General features: G+C 36.3%; 2 protein-coding genes across 6 annotated transcripts; one reads left to right on the top strand and one right to left on the bottom strand.

The window, feature by feature from the left end:
- The first annotated feature begins 1065 nt into the window (after positions 1-1065).
- LOC121811592 (PHD finger protein ALFIN-LIKE 4-like) lies at positions 1066-4388 on the top strand. 2 transcript variants are annotated; one of them, XM_042212458.1, is made up of 6 exons: positions 1066-1284; positions 1377-1509; positions 1603-1635; positions 2711-2939; positions 3264-3396; positions 3952-4388. In XM_042212458.1, exons 2-6 carry the CDS (start codon positions 1419-1421, stop codon positions 4192-4194), a joined length of 729 nt encoding a protein of 242 aa, XP_042068392.1. In that variant the 5' UTR covers positions 1066-1284; positions 1377-1418; the 3' UTR covers positions 4195-4388. The 2 variants fall into 2 exon arrangements, with proteins under 2 accessions (XP_042068392.1, XP_042068390.1); XM_042212456.1 differs by having other exon boundaries at positions 1372-1509.
- A 2719-nt stretch (positions 4389-7107) lies between these two features.
- Positions 7108-10325, bottom strand: LOC121741717 (protein phosphatase 2C 16-like). Of its 4 annotated transcripts, none has more exons than XM_042134600.1 (5): positions 10149-10325; positions 8650-9497; positions 8147-8497; positions 7947-8052; positions 7108-7622 (listed from the first exon to the last, which is right to left on the bottom strand). In XM_042134600.1, exons 2-5 carry the CDS (start codon positions 9418-9420, stop codon positions 7288-7290), a joined length of 1563 nt encoding a protein of 520 aa, XP_041990534.1. In that variant the 5' UTR covers positions 9421-9497; positions 10149-10325; the 3' UTR covers positions 7108-7287. The 4 variants fall into 4 exon arrangements, with proteins under 4 accessions (XP_041990534.1, XP_041990536.1, XP_041990533.1 ...); XM_042134602.1 differs by having other exon boundaries at positions 8650-9492; XM_042134599.1 differs by having other exon boundaries at positions 10153-10325.
- Between the last annotated feature and the right edge of the window lie 1210 nt (positions 10326-11535).

The raw sequence follows: 11535 nt of genomic DNA, 5'->3' as shown, positions 1-11535 counted from the left end.
TATATATCATCGAACTAATTTGTTACTCTAAGCTTAACTTTAAGTTGATTTTATGATTGAAATTTCATTGAGAATTTTAATTTAGTTCAAACTGAAATTTTTAACATCATATGAACATTCAATCTTTAGATATAAATTTGCATAGTTTCTTGCCGTTTATGATAAAATTGAAACATGAGTAATATTTTTAAAATATTCAACCATGTGATATTAGCTATTTAATCCTTGGAGATTTTTTTATTAATAATAGTATTTGAAAGTAAGATAATGTAAATTTATAAATTAATACTGCAAAATTAGGATATTTTCATAATAAATAAAATTGATCCATAAATCAAGGTAAAAACAAAGAAAAATTAGGAGAAATAGAAGCGCGAAAAATACCAAAAAATGAGTTTTAGAAGGAAGAAAGGGTCTCATTTTATTATATTCATATTAATTAATGCAATAATGATAGATTTGGATATTATATAAAATGATTAGAAAGTATAAATAATGACAAAATTTTAATTAAGTATGAAGTACCAGAATTTATTAGGAAATGTGGCAGAAATCATATGCCATCAATATAATGGAGTGGCAAAAATGTCCTTATAAGGTCTGAGGGTGTTTTAGTCCGAAAAAACATCATTCGTGATTATATTAAACGTTAGGATCTTATGACACTATTTTTTTAGAGATCTATAGTGTAACGACCCAAAAAGTTAAGGACAAATAATGTAATTCATTCTTTATTTTAAAAGGTGAAAAGACCCTTCAGATATTCTTCTACTAAGTTATTGAAATACAGTTTAAAATTCTTTAAAATTAGGCTTCTATTTCAATAGATGACTTCAAGACTAATCGATGATCCTGCAATGAATGTAGCAAGATTTGAATTAAATCCAAGATCAAGCTAACGTTTTGAAATTCAATTTCAAAATAGAAGCAAAGGTCAAGACTTCAGTCAATTATAATTAATAAATCAACTTAAACGAATTCGTTAATTACTTATATTATTTATCCAAATATAAAAAATAATAAAATATACTCAAAACACAAATTTAGTTAAACCCACCCATCGTCATTCAACTCTTACTCTCTCTCTCTCTCTGTCTAACTAATGATGCTTCCAATTTTCGATCTAGTAAACTGAAACCTGCAACAACAATATTTTGATTCTTCAACCCCTCAATTCCAACTGAAGAAAATGTTAAATTCTCTAAATTCTATCCCACAGCGACTTGGTGAAGATCTCATCTAATCTATATAAGTGTGGATAACCCTCCCCAGTCCTTTTAAGGGGTGAGTGACTCATTTCTAATAGAAAATCCTCTACCTAAAATGAAGTTTTGATTTCTCGATCCGGTTAACTTAATTCAACGACAATAGTCCAGTTTTCTTATAAATTTGATCTCAAGGAGGCTAAAAGGTGACAAATGGCTGCGAGGTTGTATCCTCGATCTGTTGAGGAAGTTTTCAAGGATTTTAAGGGCCGAAGAGCTGCACTTATTAAAGCCCTTACAACAGGTAGGCGATTGTAATTTTTTTACCTTTGTAAATTTGCCTGGGTTTTATTTATTGCTCAGTTACCTAATGTAGCTTTGTCTCTTGTTTATGCAGATGTTGAAGAATTTTACCAGCAGTGTGATCCTGGTAGTCTCCACATTTGTTCTTTGATTGCAGTGCTGCTCCGGTTCCCTTGTTTCATATTTTGTTCACTGTTTCTAGGTTGAAGTAGATATTAGCAATTAGCATTATTGGCTTCAATCTGCAGAGATTGGATGTCGTTATGTGAGTTTGTGTGTCGTCATGGCTTCAATCGTTGGTTTTGAGTTTGAATTTGGTGTTTTTTGAAAAGTATATATGCTTAGGAAGGATATGTATCCCATTTTTTGTTTTTAGGTGTTTTTTGTTTTGTTTTTGCAATTTGTTAGACGTATATGGATTGGATAAATATTTTTTGTAAGAACCGTCTTGAGCAGTTATCTGATGTATGTTACTTAATCTGATTGCATTTGTATGCCATTACTTAAGCAAATATGGCATGTTTCTACATGAGTGTATGCAAATAAGTGCCATTCGTTTTAGCTAGACACTTGTCTTGTACTGATTTGTAGATTCATTGGTTTGTTCTAGGATTTCTCGTGTTGCACCTTGTTGGATTAAATTGAAAGTGATTTCTCGAATGTCTCATCTCAGTATTCTGGATTTTAGTTATTTTATTTTCAGGAATCAATTGGATTTTGCTCTACCGAGTTTCTTGATTTTGGTCTAATATACATTGTGTCTGCAATATATTGCTTCATGCCAAGAAACTGCTTTGGTGTTACACAGTCACATGATTCTTTCTCTCAGGATTAACTTTTGTTTACTAAAACTTCTATACCTTTTCTGTAAAGTGTAAACCTGTGATTGATGCAATTAAAGAAAATTATTTGAGTAGAAGTACTTGTATACTCTAGCTGATAGATCACTGTATAGGCCTTTCGGAAATGTCTTGCCCATCTCATAATACTGCTATAGGTCTTGTTTAATCTTGTTAACATATGATTGCTTCGTTACCTGTAAAACATTAGGTTGTGTCTGTTTACAGGAGGCATGAGAATTTACAAATAATCCTATCTTAGAATGTTGTTTTACTTATTCTTAGGATTTTAACAATATCTTCTTATTTGGTTTTTTTCTTACCGCTGCTGGTATTGATTCTGCTCGTGGGTTTGCTTCACAGAGAGGGAGAATTTATGCCTATACGGACATCCTCATGGAGAATGGGATGTCAATTTGCCTGTTGAAGAGGTGCCTCCTGAACTCCCCGAGCCTGCTTTGGGCATCAACTTTGCTAGAGATGGGATGCAAGAAAAAGACTGGCTAGCTCTTATTGCTGTCCACAGTGACTCATGGCTGCTTTCCGTTGCTTTTTATTTTGGTGCTAGATTTAGCATTGATAAAGCTGACAGGTACGCCTTTGTATTAATCTTTTCAATATTAGCATGCAATTCATTGCTTAGTAAAGTGCCTGTCACTGTCATTACTAGTCAGTTTATGCAAAACTGTTATCACTGGGAGAGTGGTAGTAACTAGTTCCTCTTTGTATTTCCTGGTTTTGCCTTTTGTTATTGTTTAGATTTTCGAGTGGTTTGGAATTAGCACATAATGTTTGTAGATACTAACAGTGCAGCTTGTATGTCATTCGTCTGTTCTGTTTTATATGTAGTATTTTGTAGTTTTTCCATAAAGCTTGCTTAAGCTTCCATCAGTCCGTTCGCTCGTCATTTGTGCAGGAAGCGGCTATTCAGCTTGATCAATGATCTTCCTACTGTATTTGAAGTTGTGACTGAGGCTACCAAAAAACTGCAGAAAGAGAAATCTCCAGTCTCAAACAGTAGCAGCAAATCCAAGTCGAATTCTAAGCCGGTACTGTCTATGATTCTTTGTTTCTATTTCTTTTCTTTTTCCTACTCCCATAATCAAATAGACCCCATTTGTTTCATCGAATAAATCGCTAAACTTTCATCTGTAAGACTTTTTACTTAATAGTAATCAATCCAAAGTTCACCATAATCAAATAGACCCTATTTGTTTTTCTGTGCGTATCAAGTTTTATATGTTCCTTACGTGCATGACCAATATTTTTATAGACTTGCTCCCCATGTAATGTTAACTTGGCAGTTTAGGAACCACATTCTTCTACTGCATTACATGTACCCAAATAAGTTTTTTTTTTCGGAATAAAGTATGATTAGGTCTCTAAATCCCACACTGCTTTGTTTCATTGAATTAGATCGCTAAACTTTCATCTGTAAAAATGAGGTTCCTATTTCGTGTAGGCGCTCAATGGCATAGTTTTAGACATAAACGATAAATGGTGAATTCAAGTACATGGAATTGATTCTCCTATTTTTAATGTTACACTTCTTAATGGTATCAATTTTTGCTCGTGCTCTAATGAAAAACACAACCAACTCTCAGGTTAAAGTTTCAAAGCCACAGCCAAAAGACGAGGAGGAGCTGGACGAGGAAGAAGACGACGAACATGGGGAGACATTGTGTGGTGCCTGTGGGGATAACTATGCATCAGATGAGTTCTGGATATGCTGCGACATATGTGAGAAGTGGTTCCATGGCAAGTGTGTCAAAATTACTCCTGCCAAAGCCGAGCAGATCAAGCAATATAAGTGCCCATCATGCAGCAACAAGAGACCTCGCCCCTGAGATGGAATACTGATCTTTCAACTCGACTCTCAGCAATTCTGGCCACTGCCTCGGTTCGACTAGACTCCTCTCTTGTTAAAGTATTACATTTGGTGCTTTGTATAGCATTATCTATTGTTAGCTTCAGCTGTAGTCCCCAGATTTTGTTGGATTATCATGCTTCTCTTTAATGGGATTTTTTTAGCTTTGACAAATGTTTGGTTTGAAAATAAGTTAAAATGTAAATGATTCTTTACAATACCTATAATTTGTCACTCATCTATGTGATGTAAATGAGTCGAATTAGTTAACTGGGTTAAAATGATGATTCGACATTGTTTTGTTAGACGAACAGAGAGAGTACATGTTGCCTTTATGGTCTCCATCAAAAAAGATAGGGATCTCTACCTACAAAACCTGTACCAGTACTGCATTTGTTTATTTTTACTATCACTAAAATGATTTCACGCATCCAACTCGTCCACGTAGCTTGTAATTGGTTCCTTTTATTCTTATATCTAAATTTTGCTCGGTGTTTATTAAATAACCATTTTTTTCACTCAATAATTCTATCTCTACCCACAAAAAATAATTTTTATTAAAGTGGACGATATGCATTTTAATGTGAAATTAGTAAAACATGAGAGATAAAAAAAATAATTAAAATATTACTTCCTCCGTTCCTTGTTAATAGTAGGGCTGGGGAAAAATACCGAAATACCGAAATGCCGGTCTTATCGTACTGAAAAAATATCGAAAATACCGAATTTTTGGTATATCGTGACTTTCGGTATGGTATGATACCTTACCGAAAAATTTCGGTAAGGTAACGGTATGGATTTTCAAATACCGCAGTATACCGCTGCATACCGAAATTCGGTATATACCGTAAATTAAGGTATATACCGTAAACTAAGGTATATATCACAAAAATATAAACACAATTATATATAAAATATATTTTATATTTTTTAAATTATAAAATCTATTGTGAAATATAAATATAATTATGAATAAATTATATTTAATTTATTTTAAAATTATAAAATATAAATAATATTCTAAAAACTCTAATTTTCTATTTTAATTGATGTTGAAAGTCAGGTATACCGAACTTCGGTATGGTATACCGAAAATGAGGTACGGTATCGGTATGAAAATTCGTCATACCGAAAATAAGGTATACCGAAGTTCGGTATACCGAAAACTTTGGTAAGGTAAATGTATGATTTTTTCCCATACCGTATTTACGGTAAGGTATACGGTATGGTGGTTTCGGTAAGGTATACCGTACCCACCCACCCCTAGTTAATAGAGACATTTCTTTTGAGCACGGAATTTAAAAATAGTGTGTTAAATGGTTGGTGAAAAAAGGTAAGAGGGAATAAAGTAAAAAAATAATTACTTTTTGTCAAAAATATAAATGACTCGATTAACTTGGAACTTACCAAAATAGAAAAATGACTCTTTTAATATGGAACGGAGGGAGTAGTATTAAAGGAAAATACGACTCATCTCATTAAAAAATTTTAACTATAAATAAATAGATACCAATTTGACGGACGTACCAAAATGAATTAAACTTTGCATGAATAGAAAATTAATAAGAGGTGAATTACACCTACATTAACACATGAAATTTTGCGAATACTATAAGATAACAAAATATACTACTATAATCTTTCGCCGCTCTTAATAGAATTCGAATCCATGTGTTGTATTCATTCAATGAAGAGACACATCACCATAAGTGAATTAACTCTAATTGAATGTAATAATGGTGGAGTATACGTAGGCACACATTTTTCCCACAATAAATGATATGAGAAGAATTCATTAACTATATTACTCTATGCATGATTGAAACACGTGAAGACTTGGAAGCAACAGTACCGACCCTAATTACGAAGACGACTTGAAGTCAACTTGACAAAGTGAAAACACTATTATTGAAGATAAAATCCAATCACACGTTATGTGATTACAAAGATCCAAAACACAACATTTGTGGTGGAAAATAAATTAAAAAGCTAGCGAAGAACCTATAGATGAAAAATAAAAATAAAAATAAAAAAAAAATAAAAATAAAAATAAAAATAAAAAAAAATAAAAATAAAAATAAAAATAAAAATAAAAATAAAAATAAATATCTCCTTTCAAATAATTTCACAGGTCTAATAGGGCGGCCATGAAGTCCTATATATAAATATATATGATCATCACTAATTGAAACAAAAGCATATAAGATAAAGAAACAAGAAAATGAGGAAGAATTTAGTGTATGAAAAGAAGATAGTAGTAGTAGTAGCAGCAGCAGCAATGTTGATGTTGGTGATCATAAATGTAGATGGTCAGAACATATGCAACATGTCAGGGGAGGATCTGATGGCGTGCAAGCCGTCGGTGACTCCACCGAGGCCACCACCGCCGTCGGCAAAGTGCCGCTCAGCCCTGTCTCATGCTGATATAAGGTGCCTTTGCTCCTACTAAAACTCAAAGCTGCTGCCATCCCTTGGAATAGACCCTAATCTTGCCTTACAGCTTCCATCAAAGTGCAAGCTCCCTTATCCATCTCATTGCTAGCCTACCCTACCCTACCCGAGATTAGGATCTCCTAATCGCGGACGGACCAAAATAGCAAATCAAAAAGTATATATTGTATATATACATAGCATGAAAGAGAGAGTGTTTCTCAGTATCTGTAATCTCTGTTGCCATCCTTGCTTAAAATATTAATTAACGTTGTATTTTGGATGGTATTTTTGTTAGTACTATAATTTTATAGTAGTACTATTCTAATTTTAAACTCATGATATTGACTTGATATATAACACAGATTCTAAATTAATTATTTTTATCTATACATGTAATTAGATTTAACAACCTCATTTTCTCTTTACATATATTTGATCCGACTCTCGTCCAACACCAATGTAACAATAATCAAACACAAAAAGTTCCTAAATTAAGTAATCCTCTCTTTTTCTATATTACATTACTAAAAAACATCCTCATGCACACTTTTCAAGTCCATGAAGACAAAAAACATATGGACTGATTATGTAAAAATGAGAAAATATTAATTTAAAAGCTACAGTGGAAATGGAGGATCAATCAAGGTTTGGTTTTGATCTTCCTCTTAGACTTCAAGTCTATCACAATTACAGATATGTTATCTTTGCTCCCTGCCTGCAGGGCCATCTGGCAGAGGTACTCCGCAGCCGATTGGGCTGCCGGGTCGATACCTTGTCCTCGATCTGCCAACGGGTCCGTCCCATTCTTCTTGTGCCAGATCAGAATGCGTTTCCTTGCCACTTCACACACTTCCTCGTTTGTCATCACATCCCACAGCCCATCACTGGCCAGGATGAGACAGTCATCCTCTCTGTTCCGAGGGACGAACATTACCTCTGGCTCGGGTATGATCCATGGCTTTAAGTATCTATCACCTGAGAACAGCGCCCGAGACAAGTGAAAGTTCAGTTGTATAACTATAACTACATGAATAATGCAGGAGAAAGAGCGAGAAACAGACTCGAGAATTGAAAGTCGGACTTGTCACAAATTAGTACTCCACAATCTAACAACGTTGTTCAAACCAAGCACCCGTGAACATACAATTTTGAGTAATTATTAGGAGCTTTCAAACACGGGTTAAGAAAATGATCTCAACTCGATCTTACTACCAGAAATTGCATAATAAAGCATGAAGAAATATATAAAAGGCACAAGAAATGATCTTTTTTGGTATACAAATGGAAAAGTAGACCTACCTATAGACCTTGACATGGCAAGAACACCAAAAACACGGTGACCGTTCCACGAGATGACTTTGCCTCCGGATGCCTCAATTCTAGCATATTCATCCTCTCGACTTGGCTGGCAGATAAATTAAACGAAATATGAGAATACAACGCCAACGGGCTTCAAGAAAAACAAGCAATGGAGCAAAAGCAATAAGATGCAAGCTTACTTTGTGATCAACTGATAACGGGATTGCTTCTTTACCACGATAGAGTACAGCCCTTGAATCTCCACAGTTCGCAACTATAATATGGGATGATGACAAAACTGCAACGACAGCAGTTGATCCGACGGTCTCTGGGGCAAGAGGTTCGACAATGCAATCCTCTTCAATATCCACTTGAGGGCTGCCCTCTACCGGTTTGCCCCCAACTTCATCGTCGACTTTTAGAAAGCAATCTGTGAAAATCCTCTCCCACTGGACCTGCCTAGTGTCCTTGGTGCTCCCTTCTACCACTTTACACTCGTTCAATTCCTCCACCAAAGCCCAGTGAATACGATCACGACAGTAATTTGCAACCTACAAAATCAAGTTCCAATAGTAATTAGCAGAAAACACATTTTTCACACCACAGAACCATTATGAAAACATTAATCATTTGTGTCGATCGACAAAATAATAACAGGTTTATGTAAAATTATCAAATATATATAGAGACAACAACACTGCACCTGAGATCCACCATGACCATCATAAACTGCGAAAAAATGAGACGTCAGTTGATTCAGAGTCTGACTTATTCCATCGTTTCCATGGTCACCAATAAATAACTTCACCGGGATTTTCATGAAATGTGGTGCGACCATAAGAGCATCTTCCATCTCAGGCCTATGCCCACATATCGACACTGACCCCCAGAGTGGCACACAGTCCAGCTCAAAAACACTCTTAACACCGCCTTTGCTCGGGTTTTTCTGGCAGGGCAGTTTAACAGAAACAAGGGATTCTTTAATTGCAGGTCCACTCGAACATTGACCTGTTGGCATGCCTTTCTCCTCCACACTAATCACCTTGGCAACCAGCTGGCCATTCTCCACGCCCTCAATCTCAACAGCGATCGGCACACTTGTCTCTGAAGCAGAAACTAGCGGCACAGCTATATTCGAGCCATGATGTAGGGGTAGCAACTCTACACCACCTATAAAGCTAGTGTCCGCTCCAAACAAGATAATTTCGTCTTCCTCACTATCTTGAACATTACTACCTTCCGCCTGGCTGCTCTCGTTAACCGGTGTTGTGTCTAACATGCCATCCACCTCAGTTTTCACATGATTAAAACCAGCATCCCAGCCGAACGCTGGATCAGACAGCAAGGTTGCTGTCTCCGTCACTAATTTGAGTCGAGCAATCTCCATATGGCTTGAAATCGCGGGATTCTCACACACAGGATTGCCTAAACCAAATGTAACCGCGACTGCTGAAGGAGATATCTCTTCCATCATTGCAATACCAACCCGATTTAAGGCTACAAAACTATTTCAGATTCTCGAAATCGATCTTTTCAAGCAGCAAAGCTAACCTTAGAGGAATCAAAAGTTTTACCAATTGAATCAATACCCAAAAAGGGAGCAATTCTTGAAGAACTAAACAAAAAAGGACAAAAAGGAAGAGATTGAAACTAACGAACTTTCATCAAAAGTGAAAGAGGTAAATAGGGATCTAGGAGTCAAACATAGGATGCATTAAACATACTTCCAAAAACAGAACTTTTAAGGATTGGAATCAAGAACACAAAATAAACAACAAACTTAAAAACCAAGATCCCAATCTACAAGCACCTACACTTATATACTCACGAGAATCAAGAAAAGGACAAAAAAATTCAAACCCTTATCCATATCTGCAAGGAGGAAAACAAACCTAGGAAAAAGGAAAACCGACCCCCACAAGATTCACAAGAAACCCTCAAAAGATGTCAACTTTTTTGACACATGGAGATATATATGGATTTCATGGATCTAAGGCAACCCCTCTCAGCCTCTTGAAAAAAAGAACGCATTTTTCCAATTGAGTTTTCACTTTTTCTCAATCAAGATTCATTCCGCAAAAATAAATTCCGAATACCAACAAATTACAACAAAAACTAGAAAAGGGAATGATGCCGCCGCAGCAAAGATTCAATCTTTATACTTAGAAAATGGATTCAAGATTTAAGTGAAAGGGCTCTTACTTACAAATATTGAATTGAAACCCCACAAACAAATCAATAACTCAAGGGCTGAAAGCATGCTCAGCAATATTTCTCCTCAGCTAATTTTTCAATTTTTCCTTCTCATTTTTGAGCTGGTGAGAGGTGAGAGAGAGAGATGGAGCAGCTGTGGAAAAGCATTTACTAATTGCGTTACATCTTCATTTGACACGTGTAGATGCAATTATCTATCTCCAATCAATGCATCTGTAGAAAAAGAACAAAATAAATTAGGCAAAAAACAAAAAAACAATTATTAGTGCATAGAATATAGAAAAAGGAGTCATGGACTTTTCATGATACAGACTCCAAGAACACCACGTGTCCTTGCTCGTCCTAGAAGGTAAACCATCTCCATAGAATTATTTAAAAATAATCATTTCACTTTTTGCTGCAAGGACATAGCAAGTTCGGATGTCCCACTAAAACTTCCCAAAAACACCTCCTGCCACATCACTAGGACTTCCCATCCTACTGCCACGTCACTAGGACATCCCCTTCACAATCCGCCCTTCTCATCGCCCTTCCCACTAGGACTTTCCGCAATAAAAAAAAATCACAAATTCACAAATAAAACAATTTACGTTTACGGAAATAAAATTTCAACACGAATACGAACGGAAAAATTAACAACTTCATTTAAAAAAAACATACATGATTTGAAAAAAAATTACATAGTAATAAAACAAAAAAAAAGTACTAACATCAACGTCAACCCTTCCGCGTCCAAACCTCTTCGATAATATCGTTCTGAAGTCGAACATGGGCATCTGTTTGCCGCATGTCGGCAAATGCACGCATCCGCTCGACCTCTCCATGAGGTACCCCCCATATTCACATTCGCGGTGGCCACGCCGTGACTTGGACCTGCACCCGTATCATCTTCATTGGTCCACTGAGTCAGTTCCGCAGCTTTATTTTCGACAATCATGTTGTGCATTATGATACATGCGTACATGACATCGCCGATGTTGGGAATATACCACTGCCGTGCAGGACCCTTGACTACCGTCCATCGACTCTGGAGCACACCAAATGCCCGCTCCACATCCTTGCGCGCTGCTTCCTGACGGCTCGCAAAGTATGACTTCTTTTGTCTGAGCGGATGCTTGATTGTCTTCACAAAGACGGGCCAATTTGGGTTAATCCCATCCGCCAAATAGTATCTCATATTGTGCTGGTTGCCGTTGGCGACGAAACTGATGGCGGGACCAACGCCATTGCACTGAGCATTGAACAGGGGCGACGACTGGAGAACGTTGATGTCGTTGTTCGACCCTGCGACTCCAAAATAAACATGCCATATCCACAGCCGGTAGTCAGCTACAGCTTCTAGGATCATCGTGGGATGCTTGGCTTTGAAGCCAGT

The sequence above is a fragment of the Salvia splendens genome, chromosome 7, assembly GCF_004379255.2.
Source record: "Salvia splendens isolate huo1 chromosome 7, SspV2, whole genome shotgun sequence".
Lineage (NCBI taxonomy): Eukaryota > Viridiplantae > Streptophyta > Magnoliopsida > Lamiales > Lamiaceae > Salvia > Salvia splendens.
Note: the sequence above shows the minus strand (reverse complement) of the source record. Positions and strands in the feature narration are given on the sequence as shown.